Source organism: Drosophila obscura, unplaced genomic scaffold (genome assembly GCF_018151105.1).
Source record: "Drosophila obscura isolate BZ-5 IFL unplaced genomic scaffold, ASM1815110v1 contig_181, whole genome shotgun sequence".
In the NCBI taxonomy this organism is placed as follows: domain Eukaryota; kingdom Metazoa; phylum Arthropoda; class Insecta; order Diptera; family Drosophilidae; genus Drosophila; species Drosophila obscura.
Genome location: NW_024542769.1, coordinates 1,025,151 through 1,043,256, shown reverse-complemented (window position 1 = coordinate 1,043,256; position 18,106 = coordinate 1,025,151). Strand labels below are relative to the sequence as shown.

At 46.2% G+C, this 18,106-nt stretch overlaps 4 protein-coding genes across 4 annotated transcripts; 1 reads left to right on the top strand and 3 right to left on the bottom strand.

Moving 5' to 3' along the window:
• Positions 1-2,645: 2,645 nt before the first annotated feature.
• Positions 2,646-5,777, bottom strand: LOC111067776 (palmitoyltransferase Hip14). The gene is given in 5 exon segments (XM_022357081.2): positions 2,646-3,743; positions 3,798-4,077; positions 4,137-4,639; positions 4,642-4,810; positions 4,878-5,777. Coding segments are annotated over 5 exon segments (1,911 nt in total). The 5' UTR covers positions 5,442-5,777; the 3' UTR covers positions 2,646-3,348.
• Positions 5,778-6,693: 916 nt separating this feature from the next.
• Positions 6,694-10,204, top strand: LOC111067792 (DNA polymerase delta catalytic subunit). The gene is made up of 2 exons (XM_022357098.2): positions 6,694-6,849; positions 6,906-10,204. Exons 1-2 carry the CDS (start codon positions 6,794-6,796, stop codon positions 10,126-10,128), a joined length of 3,279 nt encoding a protein of 1,092 aa, XP_022212790.1. The 5' UTR covers positions 6,694-6,793; the 3' UTR covers positions 10,129-10,204.
• On the bottom strand, positions 10,179-11,278 carry LOC111067793 (ADP-ribosylation factor-like protein 1). The gene is made up of 3 exons (XM_022357100.2): positions 11,121-11,278; positions 10,793-11,009; positions 10,179-10,707 (listed from the first exon to the last, which is right to left on the bottom strand). The coding sequence occupies exons 1-3, from the start codon at positions 11,122-11,124 to the stop codon at positions 10,386-10,388; spliced, it is 543 nt and encodes a 180-aa protein (XP_022212792.1). The 5' UTR covers positions 11,125-11,278; the 3' UTR covers positions 10,179-10,385.
• Positions 11,279-15,749: 4,471 nt separating this feature from the next.
• Positions 15,750-17,498, bottom strand: LOC121404048. The gene is made up of 3 exons (XM_041592627.1): positions 17,380-17,498; positions 16,572-17,308; positions 15,750-16,510 (listed from the first exon to the last, which is right to left on the bottom strand). The coding sequence occupies exons 1-3, from the start codon at positions 17,496-17,498 to the stop codon at positions 15,750-15,752; spliced, it is 1,617 nt and encodes a 538-aa protein (XP_041448561.1).
• Between the last annotated feature and the right edge of the window lie 608 nt (positions 17,499-18,106).

Here is an 18,106-nt window from a genome sequence, read left to right as displayed (position 1 = left end):
ACAGGGGGAGGGCTATATATATTTTAACCACTTTATGTTCGATTTTTTTCACATTCTCCCTCATCCTCCTTTGTCAAGTGCGCTTACGCATAAACGCCTTGCGATATATGTATACTTTTGACCTACTTTTCGGTTCAACTCCTCTACTTTCTCTGTGTGCAAAACGATGAAAAATGGAATACCTAAAGCTTCTTTCAACTCCGACCAAAAACAAATCATACATACATACATACATATATATATTTTTATATATATATATATATAGTATATATTGAGCTCAAGCTGGCCACGCCGAAATCCCACCTGATACATATATTATATATCTATTTAGACCAAAGACGCTATTGCTATGCCCCAGACATTCTTCAGAAACAGATCCACACACCACACAGACCACAGTCCTGGACGAGACTCTTCCTTTAACCTTCAACCTCTTCTCTATATGCATATACTATATCTATATATCTATCTTATATCTTTATATATTTCCTTAAACTAACCCAACAATTCTTTTCTTTAGTGCATAGGCCTTTGAGTTTTTTTAATTTTCTATAAAACTAAAAAAGTAAAATAATGAATCAAAGCAAAATACATATATACAAAATTTGGCACGTTGCAAACGCGCTATATTCTCATATATATGATTTGCAATCGAAGCAAGTAATTTTATGTATACATAAAGCAAGAATAACTATATATTGTATATCATTTACACCTGCTGCTAAAATATAACGATGGATGTAAGAACGGATTCAAGCTAATCACGAAATCTAAGTGTAAAATGCGATCGATAATTGTGTGTGTTTTAATAATTGCATATATATATTTAAATGTTTTACTTTTAATAAACATAATTCAAAAGCAAAAATCACACAAAAGGATAAAACCACCATTCAACTTAATTTATCATACAAAAAAGCAACAACAAAGCCTATTTTTAAAAAAAGGATCCTATAAATGCATCAATGTCGACAACAAAAAACAAAATTAAACGAAAAAAAAAGAAACAATTTAAATTCTACAGAATATTATGTCATCAAAACAATAAAAAAAAATAATAAAACCCAATCTAATTCGAGTTTCATTATAATAGATCAAACATGTTCTAGTGCATGGCATTGAAACCATATATAGTATATTCCCCATACTACTCGTAGCTATACACACATAGAGCTTCCATTGTAAGTATACGCCGGGCTCGGCACAGCCCTATCTTTTGTGCTGCTGCTCTGCCGCTCACGCACACGTGTAGTACAGTGGTTGGTCCAATACAATGATCCGATTTCCATGCTGTATACGCACAAAATCGCACTGCAGAAAATTTATTGGTGTGCGTGCCGATTCTATTAAAGCTATCAAAAACCCTTTAAAATACACATCCATATTTGTTTTTTTTTGTTGTTGTTCGAATACGGAATAAAGTTTAATATTATTTAAATTTGTTTTAAACGCCACATTATTACACATACATACATACAGACAAGACACCTCGTGGGTCTCACAATTTTCATCGTTCTACACACTATTTAATACATTCACATTTATTTATATATGTATATAAAGATATATAATATATCATATATCTTCGTTTTATTTGTATATATATTTGTCTTGAACTTAGCTGCTAAACTAAAGATGTAGGCAATGGGGCTTTGATGTTGGCCATTTATTGAGGCCAGAAAGCACTTAAACTCGATTATTAATGCGCCTTGATGTGGCTTGATGTTAGTACTTGTTTTTGTTGCTTATAGTAGTCTTTTCAAAGCTTTTTTAAACGAGCGCGAGAAGGATATACAAAAATCAATTCTAAACAAATAACTTTCATAGCAAATCGTACTGTGATCGGGGCCCAGCACACCATCATCTTCCGATCATATGTAATCATCGTCGTCTTTTTCGTCTTCGTTTTGTATAATCTCAAATATAAAATACATTGAAAAAGTTATTGTTGTGTTGTTTTATATATCAATATTTTCTAGTACCATACAATAGTTGAAAATGTTTGCTGTTGTTTGAAGGATTCAACATTAGATTTGCTTTGCTGTAGATATCGTTTTGAATTAATTTTAAATGCATTTAAGTAACGTGTTGCGAAACAGATCGTTATTTTTTTGCGTGCTCTCAGGTTGCTGAAATTCCTTTTGTTCTTCCCCGCACCGTATTAGAGATGCATACATTATAAATATAAATATTTAATTTCATAGCTACATATACATATTTTGATATACATATTGGCATATACGCAATATTCTTTTTTGTTTGTATCGATTTTTGTGGCTGTTGTTGCACTTAAACATTTCACTTAAATGATTTTCTGACTAGACTAGTGCATTATTAGAATCGGATCGCATTTAGAATTTGTTATTTAAGTATGCTAGGGTGCTTGGGTGCTTGGGAATAGCCTTACCCTATGCGAAGTTTCCCTAGAGAGCCTCTTCCGCTGAAATATAGTAGTTCCCAAATGCAAATACAATTAATTACACACTTTTGACTAAGACTTTACATTTTCCTAATAATTTGAGACTCCCCCGAAACGGGGAACTTCGCACAGGTTCAGCTTCAAAGAGAATACAAATATGGGTTACTTTGTGTGTGTGTGTTTGATATCTACTCGTATAAAGTTCTTTTGGTGTTTTCTTTTTCAGTTGTGGTTTGTGGTGTGCGCTTCACAAATTTGTTAAATATCTTATTAGTTGAATTGGAATCTTGAATATTGCACGCTTAACTAAAATTTTGCTTTCGTTTTGATTCATATTGCATTTAGTTTTTAGATTAGGTATTGCATTTGTTCGGTGTTTCTTTTCATACGTTTTCTTGTTTTTCTCTTTCTGTTTTTTTGGTATTACAAATACTTGAGAGGGGACAAAATCGTGTCGGTTCGCGCGGAGTAATTTCAGCTTATTATCAAAGTGTAGTCGTGTTTTTGTGTGTGTAAGATGCAGAATTAATATGCAGAAATGTACAGAGTAATTACAGTAATACATGCATTAATATGTACGTATGTATGTGGTGGGGGGAGGGGAGTGAGGGTCCCGTCCCCCCATAAACCACTCTTCATCCATCCAATATCCGATATCGGTCGGCAATGACGCTTCTGTCTGTCTTCTGGTTTTGTTTGTAGAATTCAGTTGTGAATCGTTGGTTCTATTTTTTGTTGTATAGCTTGCAGCAGAGCGTACCAATTACAAGGGGTTTTCGGAAATCATACGGAATGGGTAAGGGGGTTGGGTAGGGGGTTTAGGGATGGGGTTGAGAAGAAGCTGTTGCGGTTTGTTTTCGAAAGCAGTTCCGTCGTTAGACATGCGCTATGGGCATTTGAAGCGTCTTCGCATCCCGATAGGACTTATCCTACACATACTGATGATCGCCACCCATCCCGTCCGGGCAGTCCACGCTGAGCAGCGGCTCCTTCTCGATGGTCGGATGCTCACTGGCATCATAGTCGTAGTAGTTCATCCAATCGACACGCTTCGGCTGCACCAGGCCAAAGCAGCTGCACTCCAAAAAGTCAATAAGATTCTGGATGGGACCGCGCGTGAACGGGCTGTGCCCGCCCTTGGCCTGGAAGTGACGATAGCGTCCACGGTTCATGCGCTCATTGGTGGTCATGCCCAGGCAAATCACCTGATATGTCTGGCAAATGGTCAACAGAATCACCCAGGACATGTGCAGCAGGGCATTGCCCATAACCCAGCCCACCCAGGCATTGCAGTTGCCAATCGCTCGCATAGCCCCAACGAAGTCTGCAATGAACGTAATGGTTGAATCCGATAAGAGAATTTCGACTTTAGACTCACCATCAAAGTGCACATTGCACTGATTCACATAGTACTTGGAGCCGCCGTAGAGCATCCAGACGCACATGATCAGCAGCATCCAGAGGAATCCCATGAAGAAGCTGTGATTCTTCAGCCCAATGCAGTTGCCAACCCAGGGGCAATGATGATCGAACCTTGCCACACAACGATCGCACACCGAACAGTGCTTGGAGCGTATGGGCCGCCTCACCAGGCAACCGGAGCAAAAGGAGGCGGGCTCAAAACCAATGCCACCCCGTTCCGATAGCTCAATGATGGTCTGTAAGAGTTCAGAAAGAGTTCAGTAAACGAATTGTAGGGATATGCCAGAGCTCTCACCTTGAATCGCTGTTCCCTGGTGGGTCGGATGATGCCGGGATCTCCCTTCCACGACTTGAGGAAGCACACCCACAATATCAGGGAGCAGAGTAGGAAGCATACAGTGGCTGTTAGGGAGACCGCATCATCGATATACATCAGCCAGGTGACATAGAACCACGCCTTGGTGGCCAGGTAGACGCTCAACGGGAGCAGGGCCATCAGGTGCTCATCGAAGAGGATCTTGCCAATGGTGTGGAATATGCCGTACAAGCAGCCGAGCAGGAAAAACTTAATGATATACAGCGTGTTCAGGGTGAACACGATCCCTGCCAGATAGAAGGCGGTGAAGGGGCAGGCCACCATCGACCACCATCGCAAGCGTTTGTCGTGCCGCAGCTTGGACACCAGCGAGCGTCGCTGCTGTGAGGTGAGCGCTGCCTCTCGCACGCGATCCATTACCTTGGCCCCGATCCAGATGGCGCCCGTTTGAGACTCGAGCATCGTCAGCGGCGTCTCTCCCGCATATTGGGAACGTCCAGCGAGGCCTTCGACTTGAGCACCAGTGTGGAAATGGCGGTGGCATTGCGTGCCAGGATGGCCCAATGCAAGGCTGTGTTGCCATGCGTGTAGTCCACCATGGCGGGATTGGCTCCGAGGGTGAGCAGCAAGCGCACGGGATCCAAGGCGCACACCTGAATGATTGAGAGTGGGTCAAGGGTCGTCATGAAGGGAATGCCAGAGTATATCCACGCCACTCACCTTCCATGCTGCCCACATAAGCGCCGTCATTCCACCCCTATCCTGTAGATCCGGATCCACGCCCTTGGCTATGAAGTAGGCCACCAGGGCGGTGTGGGCGAACTGAGCTGCAATGTGTATGCAGGAGCAGCCCTCCGCATCCCGTATCCGTGGATCAGCACCGGCGGCCATGAGCAGGACTACGGCACCCAGATGCCCCTGCCTGGTGGCCCAGTGCAGGGGCGTGGCATTCAGCTCACCCCCAACGGCATCTACGGTGGCGCCCTTCTCCAGGAAGTACCTGATGATGTCCCGTCGATTGTTGATCGCCGCCCAATGGAGGAGCGTGACCGTCTCGCTATCCGGCTGGTTCACATCCCAGCCAGACTCGACCAGCTCCCGGACCCTGGCTATGGCGCCGTACTGGGTGGCCTTAACGATATCGAAGCCACTGTAATCGGGCTCCACTGGGGCGGTGGGTGGTTGCTGGGCAATCAATGCCGACTGCCTTTCGTTATCGGTCTGATTGCCTGCTCCAGGAACACAAGAGCCCGTTGTGGCCGCATTGCAGGCGCTTTGGTACATGATTTGCGATTATTCCTTAAAATGTGATTCACTTCTATACGTTCGTAACATTAACCATCCCCCTCCTGCCAATACAACGCGTGCGAGAGAGAGAGACGGATGGCAGAGCGAGGAGAGAAGAGACGGACGACACCCCCACCAGGCAAGGCAATGCTCGGTCAGGTAGTTCAAGTTGTTCACTGCCACCTTGTCATTTCAGTTAATCCTGCAGGCAGCTGCTTGTTTTTTCCCACTATGAACCACGCATAGGACCATGGGACACCCGAGCTGAATTTATTTATATTAATTTAATGCGTTTGATTAGAGGTGTCAAACCATCGAGGGCACTATCGATAGTATCGATATTTTACTGCTAGCCTCTACTATCGACGGTTTTGCGACTATCATGATAGTATCGAGCTACAGTCGTTGCGCTTTTGATATGTTTGGATTGGCTGCTAAAATACGAAGACACATTTGTAAACAAATCGACAGGTGGCATCTAATTTTAACAATGGACAAGTTCCTAAAAGGTTTCAATGGTTTTTTAATAATTATTTCAGCCCGATACTATTACGATAGTATCGATTGTTTTTTTCAAAACATTCAACGTTGATATTCCTCGATTTTGCTATTCCGTTTAATATTACTAGCTAGCTGGGAGTCTCAGCCCTAAACAAGTAATTTTATCCCATAGATACATAAATTTTCTACAAGATTGTCAAGTTTTCAGAAGTCCTTTTTATTGCATTATTCGCATATTAAGGCTCAAACAAAAACGGCCAAAGCATAAAACGTAAATGTTGACTAAATGTGACGTCAGTGTTGCTGGTCAACCAAGTTTTTTCTATGCGTATGTACTTTTGTATACCTTATTTCTTTTAATTAGTGTTAAATGTTTTGTTCCAAGCTCCATTAAAACATTATTTATGATTTTATCAAACAATCCCACTTAACTCGCCTTGCGCCTTCATGACGCTTCATTCAACGCGAATGATCCGATCCATGCATTGGATAAAGGATAAAGGTTGGATAAGGTTGGATGCAAAATGTAGTTGCTGGTGGTAGAGCATTTGATATGTCCTATTTACCTTTGTGGATCGTAGAACCATAAAAATCACTCGTGACGTAGTTTTTCAACATCTTTTATTTTCTCCAGCTAGTCATAGCACTTTAAAAAACCGTTAGACATTTTCAGGGCAGTATTTCCGCAATCGAGTACGGCAACGCTGCAACATTTCAGGGCAGTACTTCCACAGTCGAGTACGGCAACTCTATTACGGTTTTGTAGCCCTGGCGCCCGCCTTATTTTTTGGCATCAATTTTGCGCACTTCCATGAGTTTATTTTATTTATACACATACACCATTTATTATGGACGCCAAGCGTAAATTTAACAACAACACCAATGGCCAGGCCAAGAAGCCCAGGTGAGCGTCAATGCGAGGTTGTGAAATGCATAGTCAAACATTTCTTTGGGCCTCAGGAATCCCGACGAAGATGAGGAAATGGACTTCGAGGCGGAGCTGGCAGCCTTTGAAAACAGTGAAGAGCTGGACCAGACCCTGCTCCTGGGCGATGGACCCGAGAATCAGCAAACCAGCGAGCGATGGTCACGGCCTGACCCACCGAAACTGGATCCCAGCAAAGACAACTTGCAGTTCCAGCAATTGGATGTAGAGAACTATCTGGGCCAGCCGCTGCCTGGCATGCCCGGCGCACAGCTGGGACCTGTGCCGGTGGTGCGTATGTTCGGCGTGACGATGCAGGGCAATTCGGTGTGCTGTCATGTGCACGGCTACTGTCCGTACTTCTATATCGAAGCCCCCACGAGTTTCGAGGAATATCACTGCGAGAAGCTGCAAAAGGCGCTGGACCAGAAGACCATTGCCGATATACGCAACAACAAGGATAATGTCCAGGAGGCAGTGCTGATGGTGGAGCTGGTGGAGAAGCTGAACATTCATGGCTACAACGGGGACCAGAAGCAAAGGTACATCAAGATTACGGTGACACTGCCGCGGTTTGTGGCCGCCGCTTCGCGTCTGCTCAAGAAGGAGGTGATCATGGCCGAGATTGATTTCCAGGACTGTCGCGCCTTTGAGAATAACATCGACTTTGACATACGCTTCATGGTGGACACTGGCGTGGTGGGCTGCAACTGGATCGAGCTGCCGCAGGGCCATTGGCGGCTGAGGGGAGGCAACAGCAAGCCACTGCCCGAGTCCCGCTGTCAGATTGAGGTGGATGTGGCCTTCGACAGGTTCATCTCCCACGAACCCGAGGGCGAATGGTCCAAGGTGGCCCCGTTCCGCATCCTCTCCTTTGACATTGAGTGCGCTGGCCGCAAGGGCATCTTCCCGGAGGCCAAAATGGACCCCGTGATACAGATCGCCAACATGGTCATACGGCAGGGCGAGCCGGAGCCCTTCATACGCAATGTCTTCACCCTGAATGTGTGTGCCCCCATCATTGGCAGCCAGGTGCTGTGCCACGACAAGGAGCACCAGATGCTGGACAAGTGGTCCGCGTTTGTGCGCGAGGTGGATCCGGACATCCTCACCGGCTACAACATCAACAACTTTGACATTCCCTACCTGATCAATCGGGCGGCCCACCTGAAGGTGAAGAATTTCGAGTATCTGGGCCGGATCAAGAACATACGGTCCGTGATCAAGGAGCAGGTGCTGCAGTCCAAGCAAATGGGTCGGCGGGAGAATCAGTATGTGAACTTCGAGGGCCGCGTGCCCTTCGATCTGCTGTTCGTCCTGCTGCGGGAATATAAACTCCGTTCGTACACCCTCAACGCGGTCAGCTACCACTTCCTGCAGGAGCAGAAGGAGGATGTGCACCACAGCATCATCACGGACCTGCAGAACGGAGACGAGCAGACGCGACGCCGCCTGGCCATGTACTGCCTCAAGGATGCGTATCTGCCGCTCCGCCTGCTGGAGAAGCTCATGGCCATAGTCAACTACATGGAGATGGCCAGGGTAACGGGCGTCTCGCTGGAGTGCCTGCTCACCCGAGGACAGCAGATCAAAGTGGTGAGCCAACTGCTGCGCAAGGCCAAGACCAAGGGCTACATAATGCCCTCGTACACGGCGCAGGGATCGGACGAGCAGTACGAGGGAGCCACGGTAATCGAGCCGAAGCGTGGCTACTATGCCGATCCCATATCCACGTTGGATTTCGCCTCGCTGTACCCCAGCATAATGATGGCCCACAATCTCTGTTACACCACCCTGGTGCTGGGCGGAACGCGGGAGAAGCTCCGGCAGAAGGATGGCCTGCAGGACGATCAAGTGGAGCGCACGCCGGCCAACAATTACTTTGTCAAGTCGGAGGTGCGTCGCGGTCTGCTGCCAGAGATCTTAGAGTCCCTGCTGGCTGCCCGAAAGCGGGCCAAGAATGACCTAAAAGTGGAGACGGACCCATTCAAGCGCAAGGTCCTCGATGGCCGGCAATTGGCACTGAAAATCTCAGCCAACTCTGTGTACGGTTTCACCGGTGCCCAAGTGGGCAAGCTGCCATGCCTGGAGATCTCCGGCAGTGTCACAGCCTACGGCAGAACCATGATAGAACTGACCAAGAACGAAGTGGAATCTCACTACACCCGTGCAAATGGCTACGAGAACGATGCCGTCGTCATCTACGGCGACACGGACTCTGTGATGGTGAATTTCGGCGTCAAGACGCTGGAGCGCAGCATGGAGCTGGGCAGGGAGGCGGCCGAGCTGGTCAGTGCCAAGTTTGTTCATCCGATAAAGCTGGAATTCGAGAAGGTCTACTATCCCTACCTGCTGATCAACAAGAAGCGCTACGCTGGATTGTATTTCACACGGCCAGAGACCTACGACAAGATGGACTGCAAGGGCATCGAGACGGTGCGGCGGGACAACTCGCCGCTGGTGGCCAACCTGATGAACACCTGCCTGCAAAAGCTGCTCATTGAGCGCGATCCCGACGGCGCCGTCACCTATGTCAAGCAGGTGATTGCGGATCTGCTCTGCAATCGCATTGACATCTCCCAGCTGGTCATCACCAAGGAGCTGGCCAAGACAGACTATGCGGCCAAGCAGGCGCATGTGGAGCTGGCCGCCAAAATGAAGAAGCGCGATCCGGGCACTGCGCCCAAGCTGGGAGATCGCGTTCCCTATGTGATCTGTGCGGCGGCCAAGAATACGCCAGCCTATCAGAAGGCCGAGGATCCATTGTATGTCCTGGAGAACAGCGTGCCCATCGATGCCACATACTATCTGGAGCAGCAGCTCTCCAAGCCACTGCTGAGGATATTCGAGCCGATCCTAGGGGAGAAGGCAGAGTCCATACTCCTCAAGGGCGAGCACACGCGCACCCGCACTGTGGTCACCTCGAAGGTGGGCGGCCTGGCCGGATTCATGACCAAAAAGACTGCGTGCCTGGGCTGCAAAACGCTGATGCCCAAGGGCTATGAGAAGGCGTGCCTGTGCCCGCACTGTGAGCCGCGGATGAGTGAGCTCTACCAGAAGGAGGTGGGTGCCAAGCGTGGGCTCGAGGAGACCTTTGCCCGCCTCTGGACCGAATGCCAGCGCTGTCAGGGATCGCTGCACGAGGAGGTCATCTGCTCGAACCGCGACTGTCCCATATTTTACATGAGACAGAAGGTGCGCATGGAGCTGGACACACAGGAGAAGCGTGTGCTGAGATTTGGCCTGGCCGAATGGTAGCCGGTACCCGTGGCCCGGGGCATACAAATTTTGTGGTTTGTTTAATCCTATAATTTAATAATTATATTACTAGAAGTTATTACAAAGTTCTTTCGTTTCGTTTCTTGGATTTCTCTGCGCGAATTTGCAAAATTGAAAAAAAGCTGTAGACGAATCCTTAGCAGGCGACGCTTTGGATAAATATTTTTACACAGGGGTAGGTGGCGGCCTAGGGGGCTGGGGGCTGGGGGATGGGGAGTGTGACTTGATTACGAGAACTATTTACGACTCTGCAGAGTGTTGGATAGCCAGTCCATGGCCTGGTCCAGGCCCTCGCCTTTGGTGGCGGATGTTTTGAATATTTGAAATGTGCGATTTTTAAGGTTCTCCAGCCCTAACGCATGATGCACCTCGGCCACGGTCATGCACCCCTCCATGTCTTGTTTGTTGGCCAGGACAACGAGTATCGCTCCGGCCAGCTCCTCCTCGCGCAGCATATACAGCAGCTCGTCCTTGGAAATGCCAATCCGATCACGGTCCGCCGAGTCCACCACGTATATAATAGCATCCGTGTTGCTGTAATAGCAACGCCAATAGGGCCTAGAAAACAACAATCACGATCACGTGGTTTTATCTCTGGTTTTCACTCGTCTGGGTTTTATCTTTCGGCTGGCGGCATACTCACCTAATACTTGTCTGTCCGCCCAGGTCCCAGACCTGGAACTTGAGGTTCTTGTATGTCACCTGCTCCACGTTGAAGCCAATCGTGGGTATCGTTGTCACCACTTCGCCCACCTGCAGTCTGTAGAGGATCGTCGTCTTGCCAGCGCCGTCCAGCCCCAGTATCAATATGCGCATCTCCCTGGAGCCAAGCAGTCCGCGAAAGTAGCTTAGCACCCCACCTGCAAACAATATTTTTTTTATTTTTATGACAGACGGGACGACGACTCATCGTCACCGGCCCCCAGATTTTTGGGGATGGAATTGCAGTGTGTTGCTTGTCCTGTGCATACCCATGATTAAAGATCAACTTTATCTAGTGCTGGCGCTGCCTCTAAATGCTTTAATGTTTAACCTAAATAACTGTATTTAGTTCTACAATTAAATATACAAAATCGGAATAATCTTGTTTTCACTTTTTTTGACAGAATGATTGAGGTTTTTGCCATTCGCCCTTGACGTGAACATGACGTGTCAAGCAGTGACTTTATAAAAATATTTTTTCATTGATAGTTTCATTGATACCGATAACTCGTTTCATTATTTCATTGATAATTTCATTATTTTCATTGATAACGATAACTGCGTTTCATTATTTCATTGATAATTTCATTATTTTTTCTTTGATAGAGTGAGGGCGGAGGGGCGGAGGGGCGGAGGAAATGCCCAACGCCACAGTCTGGCTATGATTGGGCTGAATTATATTCTGGCAGCCAACACAATGAAGCCTCTGCTCCACGTCTGGCCTATCTCCAGATGGCGCGTACCGGATCTCACCTTCTCAGTTGCACCGCTGGACAATGGCAGCCAGGAGGGCAGTGAGGCTCCTACCTATACACAGTGTCCCTAGACCGCTGCTGCAACGTATATGACTTGAGCGGTGGCATCATGCTCCTCAGCATTGTGTTCCCAGTAGCACTGCACAGCGTGGTTGTCAATAGGATGGAGACTAGCAAGGCGTTTGTGTTTCACAATTGGCGAGCGCCACGGATGAAGGTGAGTGACTCCAATAAAAATGACATCATGGTTAATCATGGTTGTTTACAGGAATTCCACCTGGAGGAGGACGAGACTCAGGCCTTTTGGCGGTAAGGATAAGCAAGTCTGCGTTCGGGATGTTGCGAGTCGGCAGCTCATGAAGAGTATTCCCCAGAACGGCGTGATCACCAATTTGAGAATCCGTCTTCGCAGTCCCGGCATTTTCCAGCCGCAACACAAGCAGCCACAATTATTCGCAGACAGTCTGAAGCGTATGATCAGCCCTCCGGATCTCAATGATTACATTGAGTTGTTCGTCACCAAGGAGTACCCCAAAGAACTTGGCAGCTCGTAAATCTGTGCGACGATGACGATGCTATTGACTTTGACGAGGAGACGTTGGAGTTAACTGAACAATCTCCCAAAGTTGCAGATGTGCCTTCAGCGGACGTTGGCGAAGTTGATTGTGATAATATTGAAGAGGAAGACTATGAGGCCCATTCGCAAGAAAGCTCGCAGGAGCTAGGCCTGTGCTCCACCCTTTTTAATATATAATATAAACGAGAAGGAACGTGTGAGTCGCTTCTAAAGACGCGACTCTACTTATACCCGTACTCAGTCAGTATTTACTTTTAGCATTAAAAAAAAAAATTTTACATTTTACATTTTTTTGCTACATCTGTTATCTACATCTAAATCTATCAATGTATATTCTACATCTAACATGTAGATTATACATGTACCCTTTAGATTCTACATCTCCTCCGCTAGGGGTTGCTCGCGCACTGAACGCGGCAGAGTGTGCGAGCGAGAAGGAAAATGAGTTGTGTTGTAGTGGTCAGGAGGGGGCAGGGGAAGCAACTGAAAATTAATTTCGTCATCTTGGCTATAATTATGAACCGATCTGATTCAGATTCAGCAGTCTGGTAGATATGGGCATTCTCTACGATACTGCGTTTTTACTTTTATCGTATCTTTAAAAATGTGCCTGCCACAGATTTTCGTCCTTTGTGTGGGCGGAAGGGGGCGGGGCGAAATTTTGAAATACACTTGTAACAGTGGGATATCACATGAGTCTGGAAACCAAATTTGGTTGCCCTAGCTCTTATAGTCTCTGAGATCTAGGCGCTCATCGAGACAGACAGACAGACAGACAGACGGACAGACAGACATGGCTATATCGACTCGGCTATTGATGCTGATCAAGAATATATATACTTTATGGGGTCGGAAACGTTTCCTTCTCTGCGTTACACACATCCACTTTTACCACACATCTAATATATCCCTTAACTCTTTTTGAGTACGGGTATAAAAATTAAAAACTGTATAGAAATAAAAAATGAATGTTAACGGACAAAAGGAATCGTTCCCCGCCCCATTTAGTAGCTACATAAATATTTACATACATATATTTTTGATCAGTATCAATATCCGAGTCCATCTTTTTTTCCGTCTATGTGAAGCCTAGTTCTCAAAGACTATAAGAGGTGGAGCAGCTGTATCTGACGCGTAAACTCCTGATATCACACTAAATCAAAAAAATAACAAAAAAAAAAACTGCCCATCTAAAATATTGTATACAGAAAAAACTAATGTCGACTGTTTTTTTCTGTTAGTCTATCCGACCGATCGGGTTCCAGGGGCTGCTTAAGTCGGAGGAGCAGCAGTTTCGACCTCAAATTAAAGATAATTTTAAAAAAGTAGCCACAAAATATCCACATAACTTCTTATTCAACGGCGAGTTCAATTTCAAGTTTGAGTTTTTAATAAGTACACAAAACAAACAAAAAAAACACAAACAAATCTTACACAAAACAAAGGAAATTATCATTATTCGGCTGTCCATTCATGTCATCATCGGCATTCTCCTGATCACCAGATTTGTCCTTCTGCTCCGCGAGCTGTCGGCGGATCTCGTTATCAATGATTTGCATTGCCCCGAGTCGCTGGACATTGTGGGATCGTGGTTGTTCTTGGGCGACATATGCTAAATACAATTTAGTAAAGAAATCGGTTATCTATTGTTTTTAAATATATTTATTTTTGTATTCGTCTTTATCGATCTCGTCAAAGATTTCAGGGAGCCCCTGCGACCAAATTCGAGTCACAGACATTGGCGACACAGGTGGGTTGGGGAGCCTGGAACAGCTTCCTGTTTACATTTTTTTTAAACGCTGCCGCGGTGCACTTATTTTTATAGCGAATATATATTTTTCCTCGCCGATCAGTCCTGTAATCTGATTCCTCTTCTCCGGGAAATAGGTTCAGAAGCTGACTCTCAAAAACACGACATTCCTTGAGGGTGAGCTTCTGCTCCCTTTGGATGAAATGGTCGGCGATGGTGTTAATCGCCGTCTTCCTCATCGCCGGTGTTAGTGGCTCTGGCTGCCACGCACGCAGCAGCAATGATCTGGCCCCGGCCGTCTTAAAAATTTTCAGCACGGTCATGGTCTCCTCCTCCTGCTCCTGCCGGATGGACCCACCGGTGAACGCGCTGTATCGAGGGGAGGGGGTCCCCTGTATAACACCAAAGATACTGCTGCACGCGTAGGATGGTGTCCTGGCCTCTATTGGTCGAAACACTGGGGGCGTTGTTTTCGGTACGCCAGCCCGTTTGGGAGTTTCGTCGCGAGGGGGAGCTGCAGCTGACGATTCCCTGGTTAATAGAACTGCCGGTGTTCTTGATTCCATCGGGGATGCCGGGGATGCCGGTGATGCCGGTTCTTCGCTTGCCGGTGTTGTTGGTTCTGGTTTCCACATGGCTGGGGGTGTGGGTGGGACGCTCCTGATAGACTCCACTTCAACTTTTTTCCCATTTAATTTAACTATGCCGGCGTCTTGTTGGGTGCTCGGCTTGAGTCCTTCAGAAAATTTAAGGGCAAAGTCCAGTGCCTTCTCATCCGTCTCGAATGGCAATGTGTACATCAGCCATTTCTATTGATATTCGAGTATCATTTTACCCACCAACGTAAGCTTTATTATATTTTTTCCCGTCTGTCCGTCTGTCTGGCTACAAGTCTCGTGGAATGACCATATCTACCAGATTGCCGAATCTGAATCAGATCGGGTTATTATTTAATTTTTATTTATTTTTTAACTTAATAACACTAGTCAACACTAGAATTGCTGTGGCCCAAAATATAGTTTTTTAAAAAATTAAAAAAAATTACACCATAATATATATGTATGTATATATATACTTCAGGTTCATTTCAAACGTTGGAAGGCGTTGGCAATTGCTGCGGTAAAGGTGGATGGTACAAGCCTGAAATATTTGTACATCCGTGCCACCGACGCAGGGCGCCGAGAAATCAAGGCTGGACTTGCCGTTGTTGTTAACTCCATTTTCAACCTCGGCTTGGCCCACAATGTGTGCGCGGTTATATCGGATAGATGCAAGGCTAATTTGCTCCCGTTGCAGTATTTGGCCAATTTTTTCCCGCTCCTCTGGGACAAGGTCCACTTGCGGCAAAAAATGGCCAATAAATACCGCAACGTGGACACAACTCTAGAGAATATGTATGCAGCGACATATAAGCAGCAGACTTGGGAGCAACAGCTCGACGCAATGGACATCACCCCGCCGCCAGCAAGCTTAAAATCTTGCTACGACGAGCAAATTGGAAACCTAAGGAAGCTGTTGCGAACATACTTTAGTCTGTCGACAGCCCCCATAACTTTGGAAAAAGTAAATAGCTCAGATTTTGAGTTTAGGGGGGTTGTCCTCCGAGCAAATGTGGGTGATGTGCTCGAATTTATTTTCTTGACACACGCAGCTGATTTTCACGATGAAAGATTGGCAACAAAACTTTTCGCCCGCGTTGTTGGAATCCTGATATCAATTTTTAATCATTTTTACTTTTTATTTAATTAATTTCCATTTTACATTAAATTAATCAAAACCCAATAATCACATTTTAAATTTATCAAATAAAAAGCCCTTAGGCCTTGAAGTTATCTTTCTCCTTGCGCAACTTGCCCATGGTTATAATGGGATCGGTTGCTCCTCCGGCATGCTTCTGAACAGACGCTTCGTGGACACGCATAAACGGATTCCAGATCTTCTCCTCGCCAATGGTGGAGGGCACTGTGGGATCCTGAGATGCACGTCGCAGCTTGGCCCACTCAATGCGTTGCTGTATACTCTCGTTATCGGGCTCCACATGGCGGGCAAAGCTCATGTTCTGCAGTGTGTATTCGTGGCCACAAAAGACCTTCGTGGTGTCCGGCATCATCTCATCCGCCTGCGAGAGCCGATACTTGCGCTTGTCGTCCGGTGGTGGTACCATCAGCTTTTCTCTCGGCAATTCCACTGCCACACGCGCTGCCACTGGCGTTGCTTGTGCCAGGGGGGACATGGTCATGTTCTCACTGAAATTCAACGTTCCCCGCGGCTTGATGCTCCTTATGTTGATGCCCATGGGATCCTGATCTTGATCCTGATGGAGGCCATGCCAAAACCTCTTCTGCTTGGTGCTGCGATCGGTTGTGGGCGTCCTGGGGCCGTTCACAAGGACTTTGATCTTGCCCGCTTCCAGCTGATCGTTCAGCTGGCGGAAGGTCAACTTTTTGCTGATGTTCTTCCCGGAAATCATGTCATATGGTATGAGAACAGACTCGTCTCCCAGATAGTTGATGGTGCTATTGTTGGACTCCGTTTCGAAGGAGCCATTCGATGGCAAACGGTCTCTAGCATCGGAGACTGCAAGAGCAAAAGTTTCAGATTAAAAACTGCCAAAAGGGAGGAGAAGGAAGCTACCAACCATTCATGTCGCAGTCAAAGGATGCATCTGCCTGCCTCTGGCTCTCCTTTCGGCTCTCTTCCATCTCCATATTCCCCGCATTCTGTACAGGATTAATATTCTCCGTTGCTTTCGTTGTCAGACGTTGATGAGAGCAATTGAGGAACTCCTGCTCCAGGTCCATGAAACTCTGCTTAGCTGAAGCAGCAGCAGCGGCAGCTGGGGTGGGGACCGGATCAGCGATTCCTAGTGGCGTGATGTCCATAACGGAATCACTCACAGATCTCGTTGGTTGTGTTTTCATTTGCTCCTTTTCGAACGAGGACAACTCCAACGAGCAGTCATCCCTGGCTTTCGATGAGATATGCATCAGATCGATGGTCTTGTCCATTATTCGATGGTTGTACATCGCATCCTTTAGCTTGTCCCGCCCAATCGTGGAGAGCGAGAAACTCTCGGCATAGAGCGACTCTCTGCTCACCGTACTGTTCGGCTTCGTTTCCGATCTCGTGTTCCGACTCTTTTCATATGGAAACATGGGCACATCCATGCCGATGCTCGTCCGTAGATTCAGCGTCGAATCGATTCGGGTACTTTCGTACTCACATTGCAGAGGTATATTCTCCTTGTCCGCTGTCGGCGTCTGCTGGCAGGGGCCAGTTTTCGATGCCCTCTCTCTGCTGTCTTCGCCATTGGTGTGATCCGATAGTTCGTAGGAGTTATCCCAATAGTGCGGCTCCTCTGTATTCACGAATTCCCTGTGCAGCAGACAAGTATTATTACGACTGCAGTTTTGTATAAATTGCACCCCCTCCAAGTGTGCACTCACCTCACAGACTTCTTGCCGCTAAAACTGATGCGACGCTTGAGCAAGGAATTGCGCGTCGTCGTTGGTGCTGTTTGATCGTCTTCTTTGGATGTTGGTGGCTGCCGCAGCTTAAAATGCATGCATGCAATTGTTTAATTAAATCTCCGAGTGTATATTTAAAGTACAACAACAAAATCTCATTGGGAGTGTGACCGCCATTTTTGTTTGAATGATCATTAGTGTGACTGACGCCCAGAAATATACCAAAGTATTTATCGCACAAAAAATACCGTGGAAAAGTTTCCGCAGAGGTTTTACCTTTTTTTTTTTTGCGGAAAAGATTTTGCGGATTTTTGTTTATAGGGCTGATATTTTGTGACCCGTTTCATTACCGATTCGCTTAGACCAGATCAGTTCACAAAATATCATGGAGTGGCAGCCCGCATCATCGTTTTATGCTGTTTTTGTTTGAACCTTAATATGTAAATAATCCAATAAAAAGGACTTCTGAAAACTTTCCAATCTCTTAAAAAATTTATGTATCTATCGGATAAAATTATTTGTTTAGGGCTGAGACTCCCAGCTAGCTGGTAATATTAAACGGAATAGCAAAATCGAGGAATATCTACGTTGAATGTGTTGAAAAAACAATCGATACTATCGTGATAGTATCGGGCTGAAATAATTATTAAAAAACCATTGAAACCTTTTAGGAACTTGTCCATTGTAAAAATTAGATGCCACCTGT

Coding starts and splice junctions, on each gene's coding strand:
- LOC111067792 (XM_022357098.2), top strand. CDS start 6,794: ATGGACGCCAAGCGTAAATTTAACAACAACACCAATGGCCAGGCCAAG. Junction 6,850..6,905: donor GGCCAGGCCAAGAAGCCCAG/GTGAGCGTCAAT, acceptor TTTGGGCCTCAG/GAATCCCGACGAAGATGAGG.
- LOC111067793 (XM_022357100.2), bottom strand. Junction 10,708..10,792: donor GGCGGACAGACAAGTATTAG/GTGAGTATGCCG, acceptor GTTGTTTTCTAG/GCCCTATTGGCGTTGCTATT.
- LOC121404048 (XM_041592627.1), bottom strand. CDS start 17,498: ATGCATTTTAAGCTGCGGCAGCCACCAACATCCAAAGAAGACGATCAA. Junction 17,309..17,379: donor AGCGGCAAGAAGTCTGTGAG/GTGAGTGCACAC, acceptor TCTGCTGCACAG/GGAATTCGTGAATACAGAGG. Junction 16,511..16,571: donor CTTTGACTGCGACATGAATG/GTTGGTAGCTTC, acceptor TTGCTCTTGCAG/TCTCCGATGCTAGAGACCGT.